The sequence below is a fragment of the Salmo trutta genome, chromosome 35, assembly GCF_901001165.1.
Source record: "Salmo trutta chromosome 35, fSalTru1.1, whole genome shotgun sequence".
In the NCBI taxonomy this organism is placed as follows: domain Eukaryota; kingdom Metazoa; phylum Chordata; class Actinopteri; order Salmoniformes; family Salmonidae; genus Salmo; species Salmo trutta.
The window spans coordinates 2874531-2900653 of NC_042991.1; the positions used below are offsets into that span (position 1 = coordinate 2874531).

General features: G+C 46.2%; 1 protein-coding gene across 5 annotated transcripts in view; it reads right to left on the reverse strand.

Moving 5' to 3' along the window:
* The window catches only part of LOC115174451 (utrophin-like), a 193831-nt gene extending 175363 nt beyond the window's left edge, over positions 1–18468 (reverse strand). For all 5 annotated transcript variants that reach the window (XM_029732984.1, XM_029732980.1, XM_029732981.1 and 2 more), the window contains exon 1: positions 18120–18468. In XM_029732984.1, coding sequence (XP_029588844.1) covers positions 18120–18263 — 144 coding nt within the window. In that variant the 5' untranslated portion in view covers positions 18264–18468. The remainder of the gene's footprint in view (positions 1–18119) is intronic.
* Positions 18469–26123: the final 7655 nt, after the last annotated feature.

Genomic DNA, 26123 nt, shown 5'->3' on the forward strand with positions numbered 1-26123 from the left:
ACTGGGATAAAAGCCTTCACATACTGGGAGGGAGAGAGCTCTCTATCATGTCAATTCTATCGCTGTGTTTGCTCTCAAGACACTCTCTGTCTTAGTAATGTCTCTTCCCTGCCTTTCTGTCATGTTCTCTGTCTTCATAACTGCCCAGTCTGTCTCCTCATCTCTTTCTCTCCCGCTCCCTATGTGAACAAGACCCATCCATAAAGCTTAGAGTATGTACTGTAAGTTAGGTATCCTAATGGAGAGCAGGACTGTGGGGTGTACGTCACCGCAGTGTGCTATTCTAAAACAAAACACATAAAAACTGGGCCATTAGTATGAGCCTGGGCCAAGAGGCATTAATGCAACCTCACAATCTCCTCATAACCATAGCACTAGATGGATAATAACCATTAATGCCTCGATATCTGGGAATACTGAGAGAGAGAGAAGGAGGGAACAGAAAGGGAAAAGAGAGAAATACCAAGAGAAATGTTAGGATTAGGGGAAACAGTGCAAGTAAATGACAGATAGAGCTTGGCAGAGAAAGAGGAGGAGAGAATAGGATGTTGCCATTTCTGCCTTAACCCTTTGACATGTACCAAAAAATGGGTGTGATCGTTCTACAGTCATCCCTGCAGTGTACGCTCAAACCAGTGTGATTAGAACATTTATTTAGAACGTCCAGTTTCGATTGACGCAACAGTCAGCTTTGAGTTTTCACAGAAACAAGTCTATTTTTGGATGCAATGTTCAGACATTCACAGAAGTAGCGACAGCATAACACAATCATCCAAACCGGAAAATGTAGGCTACATTAGTCCTGGCGCTAACTGAGGAAAGATTGACGTAACACAAGCGGTCATATTTAGCTGACTCTCAGGTGACAGAAACCACAATATGAATTAGCTAATAGCAATTACTATTTACAATTAATCACATCACGGGTGAGCTCACTATTGATCAAAATAATTGACTAAAAGACTTTCTAAAACTCGAAAGTAATCCAACGATGGGTAGTTTGTGCACTCCACCATGTTTGTTTTTTCACGTGAACCAAAAATAATGGAGACAAGATGAGTTTGGTCTATTTGCAGTATGAATGTTGAAGGGGGAGTGTCACCTACGATCATTCCCTTCCCTTCATTCAGTTCCGGAAGTTTACTCGAAAGATGAGTGAACCATTCCTTCACCTCAATATAACATCTTTGGTCTGACAGACGTTTACGTGACACCCAGAATGCATTGTATAATGTTAAGAAACATGGTGCCACACATAGCTGGCAAAAAGCTTAGCATTACCTCATCATAATCAGTACTTGTCGATAAAAACTGTAAATACACTGCTCAAAAAAGGGAACACTAAAATAACACATCCTAGATCTGAATGAATGAAATCATCTTATTAAATACTTTTTTCTTTACATAGTTGAATGTGCTGACAACAAAATCACACAAAAATAATCAATGGAAATCCAATTTATCAACCCATGGAGGTCTGGATTTGGAGTCACACTCAAAATTAAAGTGGAAAACCACACTACAGGCTGATCCAACTTTGATGTAATGTCCTTAAAACAAGACAAAATGAGGCTCAGTAGTGTGTGTGGCCTCCACGTGCCTGTATGACCTCCCTACAACGCCTGGGCACGCTCCTGATGAGGTGGCGGATGGTCTCCTGAGGGATCTCCTCCCATACCTGGACTAAAGCATCCGCCAACTCCTGGACAGTCTGTGGTGCAACGTGGCGTTGGTGGATGGAGCGAGACATGATGTCCCAGATGTGCTCAATTGGATTCAGGTCTGGGGAACGGGCGGGCCAGTCCATAGCATCAATGCCTTCCTCTTGCAGGAACTGCTGACACACTCCAGCCACATGAGATCTAGCATTGTCTTGCATTAGGAGGAACCCAGGGCCAACCGCACCAGCATATGGTCTCACAAGGGGTCTGAGGATCTCATCTCGGTACCTAATGGCAGTCAGGCTACCTCTGGCGAGCACATGGAGGGCTGTGCGGCCCCCCAAAGAAATGCCACCCCACACCATGACTGACCCACCGCCAAACCGGTCATGCTGGAGGATGTTGCAGGCAGCAGAACGTTCTCCACGGCGTCTCCAGACTCTGTCACGTCTGTCACATGTGCTCAGTGTGAACCTGCTTTCATCTGTGAAGAGCACATTGATGTGCCATCCTGGATGAGCTGCACTACCTGAGCCACTTGTGTGGGTTGTAGACTCCGTCTCATTCAAAAGTCTCATTCCGTCTCATTCAAAAGTGACCAAAACATCAGCCAGGAAACATAGGAACTGAGAAGTAGTCTGTGGTCCCCACCTGCAGAACCACTCCTTTATTGGGGATGTCTTGCTAATTGCCTATAATTTCCACCTGTTGTCTATTCCATTTGCACAACAGCATGTGAAAATTATTGTCAATCAGTGTTGCTTCCTAAGTGGACAGTTTGATTTCACAGAAGTGTGATTGACTTGGAGTTACATTGTGTTGTTTAAGTTTTCCCTTTATTTTTTTGAGCAGTCAACATTATGTTCCATACACACAAACTTTATGCTACAGTAGAAAAGACAACACAGTAAGGCACTTACTTAGATAGGAACGGAGACATGTCCAAAGTTATTATTTGTAAGGAAAACAACAATGAAGGCATTGCAAATGCCAGCCAGAAAATGTGCCACGGGGGAAAAGTTACTGCAAGACTGCGCAAATGTCTACATACTTAATCTGCGGAAACACTGTGGAAGTGCTTTGGCTCTCCTCATAGAGAGAAGTTTGGACGAGGACAACGAAATGCCCAAGTTCAAGCCAGAAGTTCGAAAGCCCAGCAGAATGGCGGGAGTGGAGACAGAGATTCTGCCGTTTCAGGACTGCTACAAAACTGGACAAAGATAATGGAGTCATCCAGGTCAGTTCGCTAATCTACGTGGTGGGCAGTGAGGCAGAGAAAATACTCATCTCATTTAAATTCGCTCAGGAGAAAGATAAAACGAACTTTGATATAGTGTTGTAAGGACTACTTCATTCCACAACGGAATCTCATTCACAAGTGGGCATGTTTTTACCAACGCAGCCAAAGAGAGAGAGAAAAGGCAGACATGTATATCAGAGCTCTTATGAGCTGGCTGAAAACTGTGATTTCGGTGCTAATAGGGATGAACATATCCGAGACCGTTTAATAGTGGGCATCACAAACAAAGTGCGGCTCTGGGGCCCAACCCATGCCCCCTGCCCTCGTGCCTTGAACCTCGCGCGCTTTCAGTTGATACAGCTGGAGAACTGCAAGGCAATCCCATTGTGCGCCACTCGGGAGCCATGATCAATACGACCAATATATATTGTCCTGCTAATAACAGGGTTAATATTATATTTGTGAGAATATCCAACAGGCTTTTTTATCATTCTAAATGAATAATTAAAAAATCGCTTTGTTTAAAAAATAACAATATTTTGGAGATGATTTCGTTTTCAAATAACCTAAAATGATCAAGAAAAAGGCCATTCTTGAACATGGGTGAGACATTGTTACTAATTTGTAAATAAAGCCAGCTTGTTATTTGGAATGATTTATTTCTGTTTTTAGAGGGAGAGAAACCAAAAGCCGACAATCATCTCATGGGTCTCCCAGTCGAGGGCAGCACGAGTATTGCATAATAAAAACCTTAGTGTAACAACAGTTTAAGTAAGTAATACTGAAGTCAATTTCTATTTAGGTTTATGTTTAGGTTTATGCCCATTCATCTGTCATTTAGAGACACAGTTGGACCCAAAAGCATAATCAGTGCTCTAACTCCACTTTGTGCTGATCTGGAGCATTGAAGTGGTGACACAGGGTACTGTACTAAACCACACATTGCCTCTAAATCCCGCAGCATAATCACAACATTTTTTGTTGAGCAACCACTGTATGTGTGGCACAGGAAACACCCGTGCTCAGGTCAATACAACGCTGGTCTGACCAATCAGATTCCACGCTTCAAGAATGCTTCGATCACGTGGACTGGGATATGTTCCGGATAGCCTCGGACAATAACATTGATGTATATGCTGACTCGGTGAGCAAGTTTATTAGCAAGTGCATCGGAGATGTCGTACCCTCTGTGACCATTAAAAACTTCCCTAACCAGAAACCGTGGATTGATGGCAGAATTCGCTCAAAACCTCACACTCAATATCAACAAAACAAAGGAGATGATCGTGGACTTCAGGAAACAGCAGAGGGAGCAGCCCCCTGTCCACATCGACAGGACAGTAGTGGAGAAGGTGGAAAGTTTTAAGTTCCTCTGTGTACACATCACGGACAAAACTGAAATGGTCCACCCACACAGACAGCGTGGTGAAGAAGGCGCAGCAGAGACTGAAGAAATTGGGCTTGTCACCAAAAACAGTCACAAACTTTTACAGAAACACAATCGAGAGCATTCTGTCGGGCTGTATCACCTCCTGGTACGGCAACTGCTCTGCCCACAACGGTAAGGCTCTCCAGAGGGTAGTGAGGTCTGCACAATGCATCACCGGGGGCAAACTACCTGACGATGCAATTGCCATCACAATGCACACGCCCTATCCCATTTGGACAAGAGGAATACCTATGTAAGAATGCTGTTCATTGACTACAGCTCAGCATTTAACACCATAGTAACCTCCAAGCTCGTCATTAAGCTGGAGGCCCTGGGTCTCAACCCTGCCCTGTGCAACTGGGTCCAGGTCTTTCTGCACCGCCCTCAACCGCAAGGCTCTCCAGAGGGTGGTGCGGTCTGCACAACGCATCACCGGGGGCAAACTACCTGCCCTCCAGGACACCGACAGCACCCGATGTCACAGGAAGCCCAAAAAGATTATCAAGGACAACAACCACCACTACTTGTTCACCCCGCTATCATCCAGAAGGTGAGGTCAGTACAGGTGCATCAAAGCGGGGACCGAGAGCCTGAAAAACAGCTTCTATCTCAAGTCCATCAGACTGTTAAATAGCCATCACTAACACAGAGAGGCCGCTACCAACATACAGACTAAAATCTCTGGCCACTTAAATAAACAGACTTAATTAAGGTATCACTAGTCACTTTAAATAACGCCACTATAATAATGTTTACATAGAGGTATCACTAGTCACTTTAAATAACGCCACTTTAATCATGTTTACATATCCTACATTACTCATCTCATATGTACAGTATATACTGTACTCTACACCATCTACTGCATCTTGCCTATGCCGCACGCCATCGCTCATCCATATATTTATATGTACATATTCTTATTCATCCCTTTATATTTGTGTTTATTTCTGTGTATAAGGTAGTTGTTGTGAATTTGTTAGATTACTTGTTAGATATCACTGCATTCTCAGAACTACAGTGAGGAAAAAAAGATTTTGTACGTTTGCCCACTGACAAAGAAATGATCAGTCTATAATTTTAATGGTAGGTTTATTTGAACAGTGAGAGCCAGAATAAAACATGTTATAAAATGATTTGCATTTTAATGAGGGAAATAAGTATTTGACCCCTCTGCAAAACATGACTTAGTACTTGGTGGCAAAACCCTTGTTGGCAATAACAGAGGTCAGACGTTTCTTGTAGTTGGCCACCAGGTTTGCACACATCTCAGGAGGGATTTTGTCCCACTCCTCTTTGCAGATCTTCTCCAAGTCATTATTAAGGTTTCAAGGCTGACGTTTGGCAACTCGAACCTTCAGCTCCCTCCACAGATTTTCTATGGGATTCAGGTCTGGAGACTGGCTAGGCCACTCCAGGACCTTAATGTGCTTCTTCTTGAGCCACTCGTTTGTTGCCTTGGCCGTGTGTTTTGGGTCATTGTCATGCTGGAATACCCATCCACGACCCATTTTAAATGCCCTGGCTGAGGGAAGGAGGTTCTCACCCAAGATTTGACGGTACATGGCCCCGTCCATCGTCACTTTGATGCGGTGAAGTTGTCCTGTCCCCTTTGCAGAAAAACACCCCCAAAGCACAATGTTTCCACCTCCATGTTTGACGGTGGGTATGGTGTTCTTGGGGTCATAGGCAGCATTCCTCCTCCTCCAAATACGGCGAGTTGAGTTGATGCCAAAGAGCTCTATTTTGGTCTCATCTGACCACAACACTTTCACCCAGTTGTCCTCTGAATCATTCAGATGTTCATTGGCAAACTTCAGACGGGCATGTATATGTACTTTCTTGAGCAGGGGGACCTTGCGGGCGCTGCAGGATTTCAGTCCTTCATGGCGTAGTGTGTTACCAATTGTTTTCTTGGTGACTATGGTCCCAGCTGCCTTGAAATCATTGACAAGATCCTCCCGTGTAGTTCTGGGCTGATTCCTCACCGTTCTCATGATCATTGCAACTCCACTAGGTGAGATCTTGCATGGAGCCCCAGGCCGAGGGAGATTGACAGTTCTTTTGTGTTTCTTCCATTTGCGAATAATCGCACCAGCTGTTGTCACCTTCTCACCAAGCTGCTTGGCGATGGTTTTGTAGCCCATTCCAGCCTTGTGTAGATCTACAATCTTGTCCCTGACATCCTTGGAGAGCTCTTTGTTCTTGGCCATGGTGGAGAGTTTGGAATCTGATTGATTGATTGCTTCTGTGGACAGGTGTCTTTTATAGAGGTTAGAAACTGAGATTAGGAGCACTCCCTTTAAGAGTGTGCTCCTAATCTCAGCTCGTTACCTGTATAAAAGACACCTGCGAGCCAGAAATCTTCCTGATTGAGAGGGGGTCAAATACTTATTTCCCTCATTAAAATGCAAATCAATTTATAACATTTTTGACATGCGTTTTTCTGAATTGTTTTGTTGTTTTTCTCTCTCACTGTTAAATAAACCTACCATTAAAATTATAGACTGATCATTTCTTTGTCAGTGGGCAAACATACAAAATCAACAGGGGATCAAATACTTTTTTCCCTCACTGTAGAAGCACAAGCATTTCGCTACACTCGCATTAACATCTGCTAACCATATGTACGTGCCCAATAAATTTTGATTTGATTTGACCATGTTTGTTGACATTATACAATGCATTTTGGGTGTCGTGTAAAAGTCTGTCAGACCAAATATGTTGTCATGAGGTGATGGAATGGTTCACTACTTGTTCAAGTAAACTTCTGGAAGTGAATGATCGTAGACGACACACCCCCTTCACCATGCATACAGCAAACAGACCAAACTCATCGTCTTCTCTTCTTATCTTTGGTTGACGTGAAAAAACGAACATGGTGGCGTGCACAAACTACCCATCGTCGGATTACTTTCGATTTTTAGAAAGTTTTTTACGGAATAATTTAGATTAATGGTGAGCTCACCCTTGATGTGATGAATTGTAAATAGTAATTGCTATTAGCTAATTCATGCTGTTGTTTCTGTCAGCTGAGAGTTTGCTGAATATGACCGCTTGTGTTATGTCAATCTTTCCTCATTTAGGGCTAGGACTAATGTAGCCTACATTTTCCGGTTTGGATGATTGTGTTATGCTGTCATTACTTCTGTGAATGTCTGAATATTGCATCCAGAAATAAACTGGTCACATTCAGGACATACATTTGTAAGGACTGTGTTTGTGCAAAATGTTTCTTTGAAAAAACAGTGTGGCCAGCTAAAACGCTGACTGTTGCCTCAATTGAAACTGGACATTCTAAATAAGTGTTCTAATCACACCGGTTTGAGCGTATGCTGCAAGGACCACTGTAGAACGATCACACCCGTTTGGTGGTATGTGTGAAGATGTTCAAATAGACACAGGTGCAGACGCAAGCATTATTAGTGAAGAGACTACTTTTAAGCAACTCTCACTGAGGAGAAAATTGCGCCCGGCTGAAGTGCGTCTGAGCAACCCAGGGGGCGAGTGTCTAGGCCAGTTTCAGGCTAACACTTGCTACAAGGGACAACAGTACAGTTTCCTTGTGTACTTGTTATCAGGAGGAGGTGTCAACAATCTGCTTAGCTATGTAACTCCTGCAGATATGGGCATGGTTAAAAGCATAAACAAGGTCAGGGATGTTTTTGGGTCCTGCGGGAAGCTTTAAACTGAACCAGTGAAAATAGTCCTAAAAGAGGATGCCCAGCCAAACGCAGTACATGCAGCCATGCGAGTACCACTGCCAGTAATGGCTAAAGTGAAAAAGGAGCTCAATCGCATGGGAAACAAGGACATTGCGGTAAAAGTAACAGAGATGACAGGTGTGCCGCTATGGTGCCAGTGCTAAAGCCAAATGGCAACGTTCAAATCTGTGTCGATTTAAACAACTGAACAAAGTAGTGAAAAGGGAAAGTACATTCTTCCCACGATGGAGGAAATCATGTCAACACTGTCAGGAGCCAAAGTGTTCACCTCGCTAGATGCAGCTAGTGGGTTCTATCAAATCCCTCTACACGAGGAGAGTAGCAAGCTGACTACTGTCATCACCCCTTTTGGGAGATACCGCTTGAAATGTATCTTGTTCGGGACAACCAGTGACCCCAAGATTTTTCAAAGGAAAATGATGGAAACTCTTCAAGGGCTCGAGGGTGTGGCTATATACATGGACAATGTACTGATCTATGCCAACTCTGAGCAGGAAAATGACGAGCGCCTGGGAAACGTGCTCAAAGTCATTGAAGCAACAGGCCTCAAGCTCAACAAGGACGAGTATAAGTTCAAACAAAGCCAGCTCCACTTCCAGGGGCACATCATTGACGCAAACGGCATCGGGCCAGACCCGGAAAAGGTTATAGGGATAAGCAACTCAGTCCCAGAACGTCAGCAAGCTGAAGCATTTCCTTGGGATGGTACAGTATCTGGAGAAATACATTCCACAGCTATCCGCTGTAGATGCAGCATTTCAGAGACTTAACACTCACTAACCACTACTCCAGTGTTAACTTATGATTCCAGGAAGCCTACAGCAGTGTCAGCTGATGCCAGGAGCTACGGAGTAGGAGGTGTCCTACTTCAACAGCATGGTAAGGACTAGAAAACAGCTGCATATTGCAACAGGCATCTGAGTGATGCAGAGACAAGGTATGCTCAGATTGAAAAAGAGTGTTTAGTGAGCGTGTAGGCTTGTGAACGCTTTGAGAAGTACGCCAATGAACTAGACAGCTTCAGGCTGGTAACTGACCACAATCCCCTTGTGCCCCTCATTAACAACAAGGACTTGTACAATGTTCCTATCAGGTGTCAAATACTGTTTTTTAGAGATTGATGCATTACAGTGGAATCGCAGAGTACAAACCAGGAAAGACACTCGCCATAGCTCATGTTCTGTCCAGGGGTCCACTGAGAAACCACGAGGGTACAGCAGACTCCCACAGCGACGTGACCACGTATGTCACATCAGTTGTAAGTAATGTACCTGCATCCACACAGAGAATGGAGGACATCAGACTGAACAGAGAATCTGACCCACAGTTGCAGTCAGTGCTATGGTTCATCGGAAATGGGTGGCCTGAGTACTCAGAGAAAACCCGTAAAGCAATAAGATGAGAGGGGAACTATCAGAGACACATGGACTAGTGATCAGGGGAAACCGCTTGAGAAAATAAATCCTATATTGGATTCATGATGGATGCCAAGTGCTGGTTAAATGCAGGGAGAGAGCTAACCAGTCAGTGTGGTGGCTTAAAATCTCACAGGAGATAATCAGAGGTGCAAATGTGTGCATTTGCTGTGAAACTAGGAGCACACAAAGAAAAGAGCCATTAATGTGGGGAATGCTGTACAGACAGCCAAGTGGATACTCAAACAAACAGACCCTGTGCTCGCTCTGATGACATACAGAGCCACTCCGTCAACATCCACAGATTTCAGCTCGGCTGAGCTACTGATCGGGAGAAGGATCAGGACAACTCTCCCTTCCTTGGAAGAGAATCTGAAACCAAACTGACTGACCAGGAGAAGGTCAGACAGACAGACGCTTCTGCAAAACTGAAGCAGGCGTTTTACTCCACAGGAATGGAGTCAGAAACCTTCCATCACTGAGCCCTGGGGACACAGTGCTCATTAAACTTGATGGACAAAAACACTGGATGACACCAGCTGTTGTTCAAGGCCCCAGCTTCACCCCACGGTCATAACAGGTGGAAACTGCCCAAGGGGGGCAGTTCAGAAGGAACAGGTGCCATCTACAGCTAGTGCCACAACAGCACCAGACCAAGGTCATTACAAATTTAAACTGTTGTTAGAAAGTAGAGCTTGTAGTCTCCTGATTAGTGAAACGATGTAAGGCACTGCATCTCAGTGTTGCAGTGTCAATACAACCTGGGGTTCGATCCCAGGCTGTTTCACAAACGGCCGTGACCAAGAGTCCCCTATGACAGCGCACAATTGGCCCCCAGCTGTTTATCTGAGTAGACTGTTTCAGTATTTCGGCTGATATACACAGAGGAACTTAACATTTTCCACCTTCTTCACCACTGTCCCTTCGATGTGGATAGGGGGGTGCTCCCTTTGCTGTTTACAAAAGTTCACGATCATCTCTTGTGTTTTGCTGACAAGGTTATTTTCCTGACACCACACTCCAAGCCCTCACCTCCCCCTGTAGGCTGTCTCATCGTTGTTGGTAATCAAGCCTACCACTGTAGTGTCATCTGAAAACTTGATGATTGAGTTGGAGGCATGCATGGCCACGCAGTCGTGGGTGAACAGGGAGTACAGGAGAGGGCAGAGAACACACCCTTGTGGGGCCCCAGTGTTGAGGATCAGTGGACTGGAGATGTTGTTTCCTACCTTCACCACCTAGGGGCGGCCCGTCAGGAAGTCCAGGACCCAGTTGCACAGGGTGGGGTGAGACCCATGGTCTCAAGCTTAATGATGAGTTTGGAGGGTACAAAGGTGTTGAATGCTGAGCTGTAGTCAATGAACAGCATTCTTACATAGGTATTCCTCTTGTCCAGATGGGATAGGGCAGTGTGCAGTGTGATGGCGTTTGCATCGTCTGTGGACCTTTTAGGGCGGTAAGCAAATTGGAGTGGGTCTAGGGTGACAGGTAGGGTGGAGGTGATATGATCCTTGACTAGCCTCTCAAAGCACTTCATGATGACAGAAGTGAGTGCTAGATGGCCATTCTGATAGTCATTTAGTTCAGTTACCTTAGCTTTCTTGGGAACAGGAACAATGCTGGCCACCTTGAAGCATGTGGGGACAACAGTGGGGATAGGGGTTGATTGAATATGTCCATAAACACACCAGCCAGCTGGTCTGCGCATGCTCTGAGGACACGGCTAGGGATGCCGTCTGGGCCGGCAGCCTGGCGTGGGTTAACACATTTAAATGTTTTACTCACGTCGGCCACAGAGAAGGAGAGCCCACAGTCTTTGGTAGCGGGCCGTGTCAGTGGCACTATATTGTCCTCAAAGCGCGCAAAGTAGTTGTTTAATTTGTCTGGGAGCAAGACGTCGATGTCCGCAAAGGGGCTGATTTTCCTTTTGTAATCCATGATTGTCTGTAGACCCTGCCACATACATCTTGTGTTTGAGCCGTTGAATTGCGACTCCACTTTGTCTCTATACTGACGCTTTGCTTGTTTGATTGCCTTACAGAGGGAATAACTAGTTTCCAGTCGCCTTGCCATGATTAAATGCAGTGGTACGTGCTTTCAGTTTGCTCCAGAGTCCAATGGAGCTTTACATCACTCAAGCCGACACTTGGCATTGTGATCTTAGGCTTGTGTGCAGATTCTCGGCCATTGAAACCCATTTCATGAAGCTCCTGACGAACAGTTATTGTGCTGACGTTGTTTTCAGAGGCAGTTTGGAACTCGGTAGTGAGTGTTGCAACCGAGGACAGACCATTTTTCATGCTATGTGCTTCACCACTCGGCGCTCCCCTTCTGTGAGTTTGTATGGTCTACCACTTGGCAGCTGAGCCGTCGTTACTACTAGACTTTTCCACTTCAAAATAAGAGCACTTACAGTTGACCGGGGGAGCTTTAGCAGGGCAGAAATTTTACGAACTGATTGTTGTAAAGGTGGCATCCTATGATGGAGCTATGATGAAAGTCAATGAGCTCTTCAGTAAGGCCATTCTACTGCTAATGTTTGTCTATGAAGAATGCATGACTGTGTGCTCGATTGTATACACCTGTCAGCAACGTGTGCGGCTGAAATAGCCGAATCCACTAATTTGAAGGCATGTCCACTGTCACGTCCTGACCAGCAGAGGGCGTAATTGTGTTAGTCTTGGTCAGGATGTGGCAGCTGGTTTGTGTTTGTTGTGTTGGTGATTGGGACTTCCAATTGAAGGCAGGTGTGTTGAGTTGCCTTTGATTGGAAGTCCTATATAGGTGTGTGTCTTTTTCTTTGGGGTTGTGGGTGGTTGTCCTTGCACTGCATTGTATGTGCCTGCAAGACTGTTGCTGTTGTAAGTACTGTTTATTGTTTTTTTCAAGTGGATGCTTTACGTGTTTTATTTAATAAACATGAGTGTCCACAATCCCGCCGCGCCTTGGTCCTCTTCTCTCCATGACAACTTCTGTGACAGAACCACCCACCAAAGGACCAAGCAGCGGAAGCGGAGGAAGCCACAGGAGGAAAGTTGGAAGCAGCGCGCTCGGGAGGTGATGGACTCCTGGTTGCTGGAAATACTGGAGGAGAGGATTGACTGGACATGGGAGCAATTGTGGATGCACTGCGACAACCTTCCTGGGAGGCAGGTAGAGCCCAAGAGGCAGCCCCAATAAAAAAAATTTGGGGGGGCACAAGGGCTGTTTGGCGGGGCGAGATGGGAGACCCAGGCCAGCTCCCCGTACCCTTTTTGGAAGAAAACACACTGGACAGGTCCCGTGCTTTGGGGTAGGTGCTGTGGTAAGGCCTGGCATTTTCAGGCCGGTAAGCGCAGTACCAGTGCCCCGCATGTGCCAGGGGAGTGTGAGTATCGAGCCTGAAGGGGTGATGCCAACCCTGCGCTCAAGACCGCCAGTGCGCCTCTACGGTCCGGTGTTTCCCACTAAAGGCACTAGCATTGAGGTGCGTGTCTCCAGGCTGGCAAGTCCAGTACCAGCCCCACGCATCAGGAGTCTGGTGCGTCAGCCCAGCCTCGCCAGTCAACAGTCACCAGAGCTGCCCGCCAGTCAAGAGTCACCAGAGCTGCCCGCCAGTCAAGAGTCGCCAGAGCTGCCCGCCAGTCGTAAGTCGCCAGAGCTGCCCGCCAGTCGTAAGTCGCCAGAGCTGCCCGCCAGTCGTAAGTCGCCAGAGCTGCCCGCCAGTCAGGAGTCGCCAGAGCTGCCCGCCAGCCAGGAGTCGCCAGAGCTGCCCGCCAGCCAGGAGTCACCAGAGCCGCCCGCTAGTCAGGAGCCGCCAGAGCCGCCTGCTAGTGAGGAGCCGCCAGAGTGGCCCGTCTGCCCGGAGATGCCAGAGTGGCCCGTCTGCCCGGAGATGCCAGAGTGGCCCGACTGCCCGGAACTGCCAGAGTGGCCCGACTGCCCGGAACTGCCAGAGTGGCCCGACTGCCCGGAACTGCCAGAGGGGCCCGACTGCCCGGAACTGCCAGAGTGGCCCGACTGCCCGGAACTGCCAGAGTGGCCCGACTGCCCGGAACTGCCAGAGTGGCCCGACTGCCCGGAACTGCCAGAGGGGCCCGACTGCCCGGAACTGCCAGAGGGGCCCGACTGCCCGGAACTGCCAGAGGGGCCCGACTGCCCGGAACTGCCAGAGTGGCCCGAGTGCCCGGAACTGCCAGAGTGGCCCGACTGCACGGGGGTGCCAGAGTGGCCCGCATGTCTGGATCTGCCAGAGTGGCCCGACAGTCCGGATCTGCCAGAGTGCCCGCCTGTTCGGAGCTGCCGGAGTGGCCCGTCAGTCAGGACCAGCCCGAGTGGCCCTCCTGCCCTCCGGCCCAGCCCGAGTGGCCCTCCTGCCCTCCGGCCCAGCCCGAGTGGCCCTCCTGCCCTCCGGCCCAGCCCGAGTGGCCCTCCTGTCCTCCGGCCCAGCCCGAGTGGCCCTCCTGTCCTCCGGCCCAGCCCGACTGGCCCTCCTGTCCTCCGGCCCAGCCCAAGTGGTCCGTCTGCCAGGGTCAGCCCAAGTGGCCCGTCTGCCCGGCGCAGCTAGCAGCGCCACCGAAGTGGGCGACGCCGAAGGTGGAGCAAGGTCCACGTCCTGCACCTGAGCCACCTCCAGGATAGGTGGGTTGGGGAGGGAGGGTGTTGCACAGTGCCGTCGGTGACGGCAGCCACCCTCCCTTCCCTCCCTTATTGTTTAGGGGTTATTGTTTGTTGGTTTTGTTCGGGTATTGGGGATTTTCTTGTGTTTTTCTTTTTTTTAGGTGCATCCCGGGGTCTGCACCTTGAGGGGGGGGTACTGTCACGTCCTGACCAGCAGAGGGCGTAATTGTGTTAGTCTTGGTCAGGATGTGGCAGCTGGTTTGTGTTTGTTAAATGTTGTGTTGGTGATTGGGACTTCCAATTGAAGGCAGGTGTGTTGAGTTGCCTTTGATTGGAAGTCCTATATAGGTGTGTGTGTTTTTCTTTGGGGTTGTGGGTGGTTGTCCTTGCACTGCATTGTATGTGCCTGCAAGACTGTTGCTGTTGTAAGTACTGTTTATTGTTTTTTTCAAGTGGATGCTTTACGTGTTTTATTTAATAAACATGAGTGTCCACAATCCCGCTGCGCCTTGGTCCTCTTCTCTCCATGACAACTTCTGTGACATCCACATACTTTGTATATATTGTGTATCAAGCATTCAAATTAATTTACAACACTTATTTTCATCTCACTCCATTGCAATGCATTCACTTAAGGTAATGGACACTTTATAACTTGAGTGACAGTTGAAATCAAATAGTTTTCAGTTATTATTTGAGCCATAAATCAATTATCAAATGCGGGAAGATCAAGTAATTTACCATTGATGTGGGTAATGGCAGAAATCAGTGCTTCATTTCAAGTTATTGTCCTTGGGCCTTTCTGAGTGTTGGTAAATTAATTCAAATCATTGGTACTTCTGAATTTGTTACCATATCATTTTCTCTCACAACTTATCGCTATGTCACCTTGCATTGTGTAGCACGGCTGTGTGTGTGTTGCGTGCAAGTTAGTGTTGAGTGTAAGAATGTGTGTTTCAAGACAAACAGCCCGATCTGGCCACCTAGTACAGAGGGAGTGATGCGTGTCCACACTCCTGCGGTCCTGTGCCACTGATGTAACGCATACTAATGACCCAGGGCCCCGGTCCTGGTGGAGCACAAGGACAGAGAAGCAAAGGTGCTGCACTCTGTGCCCAGGGCTGACTCACCCTGCATGGGATAAAACTGAGCGGGAGTGGGGTGGTGAATGGAGGGGTGGAGTAGGGACAGGGGCCAATGTGTTCGTCACAGGGCTAGGGGACTGAAGGGACAATATAACTGGATGGATTGCGGCTTTAGGCTATTTTAAAGATGGCATCTGCCAGTGTTTATGCGCACTCTCTCTCCCTGATACACACACACTTTCTCTCTCTCTCTCTGTCTTGCTATCTCGGTCTCTCCCTCTCTCTCTCACACCACGCACAAACTCCCCAGAAAGTGTAATGAGAGTAAGAGGACACTCCTCCTGAGACCAGAGTGCCCTTCAGCATATTTGCAGACAGTGATTACACAGACAGAACAGAGCTGAGTACAATGCAAATAGCCATCGGGGCCTTCGACGCTCTCCAGCACAAATACATCAGACTCATCACACACACACGCATGCACACACATTGCGGGTGATTTTATTTGGCCCCCCAACTTTTCTGATCCTGGTCAATTTGCAGTCTACAAATGATTTGTAATTATGTTCCGGCCCCTTGACCATCCGCTCAAGAAATCGGACCACGGCTGAAATTAGTTGATGATCCCTGGTATAGGGTTATGGCCAGCACTGTCAGCCCGGAGTCCAGGCACTTTCCTGAGACAGAGAGCCAGGTAACAGCGAGACAAGCCCAGAGAGAGCGAGCCGAGAGCACATTCATCATCAAGAAGCACTGTTACCGCCGGCCGGCCAGTGAGCGCACCCAGGGGAGTCCAGACGAGCCCAGAATGACTGATCCTCTCAGGGGGAGCCCAACGAGCACAGAATGACTGATGCGACCCAGGGGAGGGTAATTGAGTGTAGAATGATGGAATTCTCCCACTGGGTGCGGGACGGTAGGAGAACGGTCGGCTCCTCCCAAGGGAGGTTAAACGAGCGACGAATGACTGGTGCAACCCAAGGAAGGTGGTCAAGTGCAGAATGCATAGGTCTGTATTACGATAAATTAGGAAAGTGTGGAGTGAGTGGTATTAACAGGAGATGGTAGTAACAGAGTAGTGATCAGAAGAAGCTGGCTGCTCACAGGGAGATTCAACCAACACAGATGTGGCCGCGCTGGTTAAATGAGCAAAGAGCATGTGCCTACTTTGTTCTAGGGAATTAACCAGCGAGTGAAAGAGGGAAATATACTATTTTAAAAAACTCTCCCATTCTGTCTATCATGCTCTTTCTCTGTTTCTGTAAATTTCTGTTTGTGCGCACTAATCTACAGGTGAGTATGACATCCTGCCATTTAAAGCACTCAAAATTTCACATGCTATAAAACTTTATATTTTCCCATACCTAAAATGCATACTATTTAGAACGCAATTACTGGTATTCAGAAATGGCCCGGGTCTAATCGTGTGAATGTCATATAGAGAGAATCCATATCATAGCTTATAGAAAGATGAAAATGGAGCAAGAGAGAATATATAGCAAGAGATGAAATGAGAGAGGGAAAATTAAAGACCGAGAGCGAGAGTGAGAGGTGGAGAGAGAAAGAGAGAGATTTGCCTTGGGAGAAACTTTGAAATAAATTAAATCCAAGGCTAGCATGCGTGTTAAAGCGGGATTGCAGCTGTTTGTAATGATAATGATAATTGGTTCCACTGTACACACACAGTTTTGTATTGCTATCCTTGTGGGGACCAAATCATTTATTCCCATTCAAAATCCTATTTTCCCTAACCCTTAACCCTTAACCTAACCATAACCCTAACCCTGTGCCTAACCTTAACCCCAAACCCTAACCATAAAACTATACCTAACCCTAACTTCTAACTCTAACTGTAACACCTAACCCTAATTCTAACCCTAAGATAGCATTTCCGCTCGATGGGATTGTCAAAATGTCCCCACTTGTCTGAATTTTCCTTGTTTTACTATCCTTGTGAGAACTTCTGGTACCCACAAGGATAGTTAAACAAAAACACACACACAAACAGTTGTGTTTGTGGCTGGCCAGCTCTAATCCTCCTGAGCAGCTGGTCCATCTTTCACCGCTCGCTGCAGTGTCTCTGACTAGAGCGGTCACTTGCAACCTCGCAATATATCCTTCAGTGTAATAACAAGTAGGCTACAGTTTATTAAAAATACAAACTCATTGTACTTCTTACTCACAGCTTGCATACCATAGTGCATGGTGGTTCAGGCATTCACAACCCACGTGCTCTCTTTCTCTCTCTCTCTCTCTCACACACACACACACACACACACACACACACACACACACACACACACAACTCGCAACTTCTCTACCTTGTTAGTTTGTTTACTTCACCACAGCGGAGACAAGACTGTACACACAGGCATTAACACACACGCTCTCGCACACACACAGCAGACACACACACAGCAGACACACACACAGCAGAGCCTGATTACTTGACGTGCAGCTGAGGCAGTAAATCAGTCCCGTATCCAGCCAGGAATATGCAGACACACACTGTGGAGGTGACAACCACAGGCGTCAACACTCTCCCAAACAGATAACAGGATGGAGAGAGTTGTGGACAAAAACATGTGTCACAATTTAAATATGCAAGCCCCAAAATAGTCAGAGATGTGAGGTAAGGTAATATAATCATATAACAATGTTATAAATGAATAACCAGCAAACCAACAAAAGTAGTAATTCACTCAGAAACTATGCCAGAAACATACAACTTTATCAAAAGCCATGAATAAAACTAGGTATTCTTGAGAGACAAAAAAAGTGTTACAAAAATGCCCCAAACCAACAAGATGACCAAACTAACCCACACAGTTAATCAATTCTATCCCAATACCGAACCAAAACACTGAATGAACAGACGAAACAAATTAAACGAATGACTGAAAACAGGAATGAAAGAGCGTCGGACAGAACTCTTCCTCTCCCTGTCTTTCGTTCTGTGACTCACCTTGCAGAGTTTGTGATAACGTGGGGATGAGATGGCCATTCTCTGGAGCCTGTGTAGGAAGACCACCACTTTCTGAAGGGAGGTGCGGACCATGGCCATCATCTTACGAGTGCCACAGGTCTGCAGCCTGCTCAGAGTCTGCATGGCCCTCTAGCACTGCCCAGGCCCGCTCATATCCTATCCTCCTCCTCCCCCCAGAGATGCACCACAGCAGTCACAGAGTGACGTGAACACACACACTGTCTGAGACACACACTCCGATCGGCATGCCCCCGCAAAAGCGTATATACTGGCACACACACAGTGCGTGGTCAATCACGGCACATGCGCACTCTTACAGCAAATTCTCTCTCTCTCTCACACACACACACACACACACACACACACACACACACACACACACACACACACACACACACACACACACACACACACACACACACACACACACACACACACAGAGAGAGAGAGTCAAACACAATCTCCCTCACACTCTCCCCTCATGCGCTCTCACACTCGTGCTCAGGCATTTAACCAAGCTGAAACACTCTCATTCACACACACTCAAACCAGGGTGCAAAACTACTCAAAAAAGAGATGTCACTCTGTGGTTACCCCTTTAGAAGCCAGGGGTCAAAGAAGAAAAATCTGCCGACATAGCAAACCAAGAGAAGAAGGATGAGCGAGGGAGGCAGAAGTTGCTCTGAAGGAGCCGATCACCGCTCACTGTAAAGCCAGAGACGGGAGTGGGATAAAGACTGTGGCGCTCCGCGTAAAGCCCTCCGAGCGAACAACACAGAGAGAGAGAGGGTGAGAGAGAGGGGGATTAGGAGCGCTGGGTTAACAGAAGACAGAAGCTCCCTCAGCTGTAGGGAGGGAATGACACTACACCAGCCAGAGCGGACGGCTGACTGGGATGGAGGGGGAGAGTGAAAGAGAGGGAGAAGGAGAGTGTGAGTAAGAGAGAGAGAGAGAGAGAGACAGCAGGGGAGAGAGCGAGCACCAGTGAGATTCACAGCGTGCAGCCCGCACACAGCAGGAGCAGCAGTGTGTCTGTGGTGTCCCAGACGTAATGATATGCTCTGACACAGATACAGAGGGATGAGAGAGCAGTCTGATATGGGAACAGGGAAGGAGGGAGAGAATTAAAAACCGAGAGAGAGACACCTGAAAGAGAGAGAGAGAAGGGAAGAGAGGGAAGCAAAGACAGAAGCAGATAAAAGGGTGAGTGCATGAAAGTACAGTTGGTGAGTGCATGAAAGAGGGAATATAAGGGGGGAAAAAGTAAGGGATAGAGAATGAAAGAGAAACAAAGACATCTGGAAAGGAATTAATGCAGTAGTAGCATTTGTAAATTGCTGTGTTAATAGATTGAGAAACATTACTTTCTCCTGCACTCACGATCTGAACCCTTGTGTCTTCACCTAAGGACTCCCCCAGCACGACAGACAAAACACTCTGACACCAGGACTGCCTCATCTCAGTTCCCCATGACTTATAAATACAGAACACACACACACAGAGATAAGAGGCACACACAAACGACCCACATACACATACATCATTCACACAAAGACACACAAACTCTCAGTTAATCATGTGATAAAGTGAAATGATCATTGAGTGCTTTGTGAAGAGCTTTACATAGCCAGATCTGAAATTGGGGTGAGCCTGCCATACATTTATTCACTCATCCCACACAATATTGATTCTTCTAAGGTAATTACAGAAGGGAATACCATTAGCTAGGCCAGTTATCCCACTGACAGCACTGTTTCCAATAAGACCGTTAGCATTAGCTTATATGAACCCCCTTGGGAACTAGCATCATGTTCACCTGCACTTACAGCAAATGTTTGGCTAGCGACTCCAATGTAGTGCAGAATGAAAGCTAATGTTTGAGCAGGGCAAAATCTGTACTGTGTTTTCTGTACAGATATGCCTTGTGATATAGACTGGAACACACACACACACACACACACAGTGCCTTCGGAAAGTATTCAGACTCCTTGAATGTTCCATATTTTGTTACGTTACAGCCTTATTGTGAAATAGATTAAAATATTATTTAAAATAATTCTCATCAATCTACACACATACCCCATAATGGGCCTGTTCAAAGTGTTTTAAAAAAGTTCAACGTGTTTGTTAGGTGTTAAGCCTGTGTTAAAAAATGCTTAAAACGATTACAAGACAAAAAAAAGCTATGGTGATTGTGTTTAAGTATGTTTGGGAAATAAAGATAGACTTGGTTTTAACAAGGTAGTGGTAGTATTTAAATCAGTACAACAATTTGAAGGTGGCTTAACACCCTGTCCCTGTGCCTCAACTTAACCCCACCCCATTGAGTAGGTACTGTATATAACACAATGAGCCAATGACGCATTTGTGTTCACATAGTACATATCAAGGTGAAAACATCTGAACTACACATAGGCTAACTTCCTTCCCACACTGTGCCCTTTGCCCTCTCCGTCTAGCATTACTGCTACATCCCGGACTCTGGTGTGTGTGTGTGTGTGTATATATATTATATATATATGAGCTACCAGTAAAAAGTTTGAACACACCTACTCTTTCAAGGGTTTTTCTTTATTTTTACATTGAAGAATAATTGTGAAGACATCAAAACTGTGAAATAACACATATGGAATCATGTAGTAACCAAAGAAGTGTTAAACTTTCAGACTCAATAGCCTTGGTTTCTCAAATAAATGCCTCGCCTGGTTCACCAACTACTTCTCTGATAGAGTTCAATGTGTCAAATCGGAGAGCCTGTTGTCCGGGCCTCTGGTAGTCTCTATGGGGGTGCCACAGGGTTCAATTCTTGGGCCAACTCTTTTCTCTGTATACATCAATGATGTCGCTCTTGCTGCTGGTGAGTCTCTGATCCACCTCTACGCAGACGACACCATTCTGTATACTTCTGGCCCTTCTTCAACCCTCCAGACGAGCTTCAATGCCAAACAACTCTCCTTCCATAGCCTCCAACTGCTCTTAAATACAAGTAAAACTAAATCAATGCTCTTCAACTGTTCGCTGCCCGCACCTGCCCGCCCGTTCAGCATCACTACTCTGGACGGTTCTTACTTAGAATATGTGGACAACTACAAATACCTAGGTGTCTGGTTAGACTGTAAGCTCTCCTTCCAGACTCACATCAAACATCTCCAATCTAAAGTTAAATTTAGAATTGGCTTCCTATTTCGCAACAAAGCATCCTTCACTCATGCTGCCAAACATACCCTCGTAAAACTGACCATCCTACCGATCCTCGACTTCGGCGATGTCATTTACAAAATAGCCTCCAATACCCTACTCAATAAACTGGATGCAGTCTATCACAGTGCCATCCGTTTTGTCATCAAAGCCCCATATACTACCCACCACTGCGACCTGTACGCTCTCGTTGGCTGGCCCTCGCTTCATACTCGTCGTCAAACCCACTGGCTCCAGGTCATCTACAAGACCCTGCTAGGTAAAGTCCCCCCTTATCTCAGCTCACTGGTCACCATAGCAGCACCCACCTGTAGCACGCGCTCCAGCAGATATATCTCTCTGGTCACCCCTAAAGCCAATTCCTCCTTTGGCCGTCTCTCCTTCCAGTTATCCGCTGCCAATGACTGGAACGAACTACAAAAATCTCTGAAACTGGAAACACTTATCTCCCTCACTAGCTTTAAGCACCAGCTGTCAGAGCAGCTCACAGATCACTGCACCTATACATAGCCCATCTATAATTTAGCCCAAACAACTACCCCTTCCCCCACTGTATTTATTTATTTATTTATTTTGCTCCTTTGCACCCCATTATTTCTATTTCTACTTTGCACTTTCTTCCACTACAAATCTACCATTCCAGTGTTTTACTTGCTATATTGTATTTACTTTGCCACCATGGCCTTTTTTGCCTTTATCTCCCTTATCTCACCTCATTTGCTCACATTGTATATATACTTATTTTTCTACTGTATTATTTACTGTAAGTTTGTTTTACTCCAAGTGTAACTCTGTGTTGTTGTATGTGTCGAACTGCTTTGCTTTATCTTGGCCAGGTCGCAATTTTAAATGAGATCTTGTTCTCAACTTGCCTACCTGGTTTAATAAAGGTGAAATAAATAAAATAAAAACAAATAAAAATATATTTAATATTTGAGATTCTTCAAAGTAGCCACCCTTTGCCTTGATGACAGGTTCATGAGGTAGTCATCTGGAATGCAAGCTGTGCCTTGTTAAAAGTTAATTTGTGGAATTTCTTTCCTTCTTAATGCATTTGAGCCAATCAGTTGTGTTGTGACAAGGTAGGGGTAGTATACAGAAGATAGCCCTATTTCGTAAAAATACCAAGTCCATATTACGGCAAGAACAGCTCAAATAAGCAAAGAGAAATGACAATTCATCATTACAATAAGACATGAAGGTCAGTCGCCTAAACCATCAAGTTACCAGCCTCAGAAATTGCAGCGCAAATAAATGCTTCAGAGTTCAAGTAATACACACATCTCAACATCAACTGTTCAGAGCAGATGGTCGAATTGCTGCAAAGAAACCACTACTAAAGGACACCAATAATAAGAAGAGACTTACTTAGGCCAAGAAACACGAGCAATGGACATTAGACCGGTGGAAATATGTCCTTTGGTCTGATGAGTCCAAATTTTAGATTTTTGGTTCCAACCGCCATGTCTTTGTTAGACACAGAGTAGGTGAACGGATGATCTCCGAAATGTGTGGTTCCCACCTTGAAGCATGGAGGAGGTGTGATGGTGTGGGGGTGCTTTGCTGGTGACACTGTCTGATTTATTTAGAATTCAAGGCACACTTAACCAGCATGGCTACCACAGCATTCTGCAGCGATACGCCATCCCATCTGGTTTGCGCTTAGTGGAACCATCAAGGAGGAGAGTGATGGAGTGCAGCATCAGAAGACCTGGCCTCCACAATCACCCGACCTCAACCCAGTTGAGATGGTGTGGGATGAGTTGGACCGCAGAGTGAAGGAAAAGCTGCAAATAAGCGCTCAGCATATATGGGAACCCCTTCAAGACTGTTGGAAAAGCATTCCAGGTAAAGCTGGTTGAGAGTATGCCAAGAGTGTGCAAAGCTGTCATCAAGGCAAAGGGTGGCTACTTTGAAGAATCTCAAATATTAAATATATTTTGATTTGTTTAACACTTCTTTGATTACTACATGATTCCATATGTGTTATTCCATAATGTTGTCTTCACTATTATTCTACAATTTAGAAAAAACCCATGAATGAGTACGTGTGTCCAAACTTTTTACTGGTACTGTATGTGTATGTGTATGTTTCCCTCTGCCCTCTCTCTGTGTGCTGTGCTGTGCGTGTCTCTGTGCACCTGTGTGACAGTGACTAATAGCAAACCGGCTGCATGCTGGCTTCACATGAAGTCACTGCAGCAGAACATGGAGCGAAACAGGCTAGCACAGAAAGATAACCACACAAAGATAACCATCTACTTCTTTTACCTCAAACAATCTCCTTCTGCAAGACAATTTATATGATAAGGTTCCCCAAAAAATGTTATACCATTTTTTCTCTTGCAATAATAAGGTGCTTCATCTTTCTATGGCTTCTCTCTAAGACCAAACTTCTAAGGAGCAATTATTATCCTAAGAAAGAATGTGACTTGTAGTTATATTGAACCTCTCCATAAGAGACACAGGTAAAGTGACCAACTTGACATTGATTGGTGACAGACGAGTCACTCTGAATGAAGGACCCTTTCGACCCATCTCACTGACCACCTTCAGTCTGTCCTGCTCCCTCCTCTCATTCCAATGTCCCTCTCTTTCCTCATTCCCCTTTCTCGTTCATTCTACTTCATTAATCCAGTTTCCCTTTAGCACTGAGTGCAGTCCATGAATCTTAAATTGAGACACAGAGCCAGAGAGAGAAATAAGCGAGAAGGAGGCAGTGGTGGAAATAGTATCCAATTGTCACACTTGAGTAAAAGTAGGAATAACTCAAGCAAAAGTGAAAGTCACCCAATAAAATATTACTTAAGTAAAAGTCTAAAAGTATTTGGTTTTAAATATACTTAAGTATCAAAGGTAAATCTAATTGCAAAAATGTACTTAAGTATCAAAAGTAAAAGTATAAATCATTTCAAATTCCTTATATTAGATCCCAGGCTATGTCGCAGCCGGCCGCCCCATGAGGCGGCACACAATTGGGGAAAGGGGGATACCTAGTCAATTGTACAACTGAATGCATTCAACTGAAATGTGTTTTACACATTTAACCCAACCCCTCTGAATCAGAGATGTGCGGAGGGCTGCCTTAATTGACATCCACGTCTTCGGCGCCCAGGGAACAGTGGGTTAACTGCTTTGCTCAGGGGCAGAATGATAGATTTTTACTTTGTCAGCTCGGGGATTCGATACAGCAAACCTTCGGTTACTGGCCCAATGCTCAAACCACTAGGCTACCTGGCTCAGCATCATCTGGATTAGGGGAGGGTTTGGCCGGCCGGGATGTCCTTGTCCCATCGCGCTCTAGCGACTCCTTGCGGTGCGCTGGGTGCATGCACTCCGACCTCGGTCGTCATCAACTTCCGACATCATTCAGAAACAAAGCATTTGTGTTTAGTGAGTCTGCCAGATCAGAGGCAGTAGAGATGACCTGGGATGTTCTCTTGATAGGTGTGTGAATCGGACCATTTCTGTCCTGCATAGCATTCAAAATGTAACGAGTACTTTTGGGTGTCATGGAAAATGTATGGAGTAAGAAGTACATCATTATCTTTCGGAATTTAGTGAAGTAAAAGTAAAAGTTATCCAAAATATACTGCTCAAAAAAATAAAGGGAACACTTAAAGAACACATCCTAGATCTGAATGAAAGAAATAATCTTATTAAATACTTTTTTCTTTACATAGTTGAATGTGCTGACAACAAAATCACACAAAAATAATCAATGGAAATCCAATTTATCAACCCATGGAGGTCTGGATTTGGAGTCACACTCAAAATTAAAGTGGAAAACCACACTACAGGCTGATCCAACTTTGATGTAATGTCCTTAAAACAAGTAAAAATGAGGCTCAGTAGTGTGTGTGGCCTCCACGTGCCTGTATGACCTCCCTACAACACCTGGGCATGCTCCTGATGAGGTGGCGGATGGTCTCCTGAGGGATCTCCTCCCAGACCTGGACTAAAGCATCCGCCAACTCCTGGACAGTCTGTGGTGCAACGTGGCGTTGGTGGATGGAGCGAGACATGATGTCCCAGATGTGCTCAATTGGATTCAGGTCTGGGGAACGGGCGGGCCAGTCCATAGTATCAATGCCTTCCTCTTGCAGGAACTGCTGACACACTCCAGCCACATGAGGTCTAGCATTGTCTTGCATTAGGAGGAACCCAGGGCCAACCGCACCAGCATATGGTCTCACAAGGGGTCTGAGGATCTCATCTCGGTACCTAATGGCAGTCAGGCTACCTCTGGCGAGCACATGGAGGACTGTGTGGCCCCCCAAAGAAATGCCACCCCACACCATGACTGACCCACCGCCAAACCGGTCATGCTGGAGGATGTTGCAGACTCTGTCACGTCTGTCACATGTTCAGTGTGAACCTGCTTTCATCTGTGAAGAGCACAGGGTGCCAGTGGCGAATTTGCCAATCTTGGTGTTCTCTGGCAAATGCCAAACATCCTGCACGGTGTTGGGCTGTAAACACAACCCCCACCTGTGGACGTCGGGCCCTCATACCACCCTCATGGAGTCTGTTTCTGACCGTTTGAGCAGACACATGCACATTTGTGGCCTGCTGGAGGTAATTTGGCAGGGCTCTGGCAGTGCTTCTCCTGCTCCTCCTTGCACAAAGGCGGAGGTAGCGGTCCTGCTGCTGGGTTGTTGCCCTCCTACGGCCTCCTCCACGTCTCCTGGTGTACTGGCCTGTCTCCTGGTAGCGCCTCCATGCTCTGGACACTACGCTGACAGACACAGCAAACCTTCTTGCCACAGCTCGCATTGATGTGCC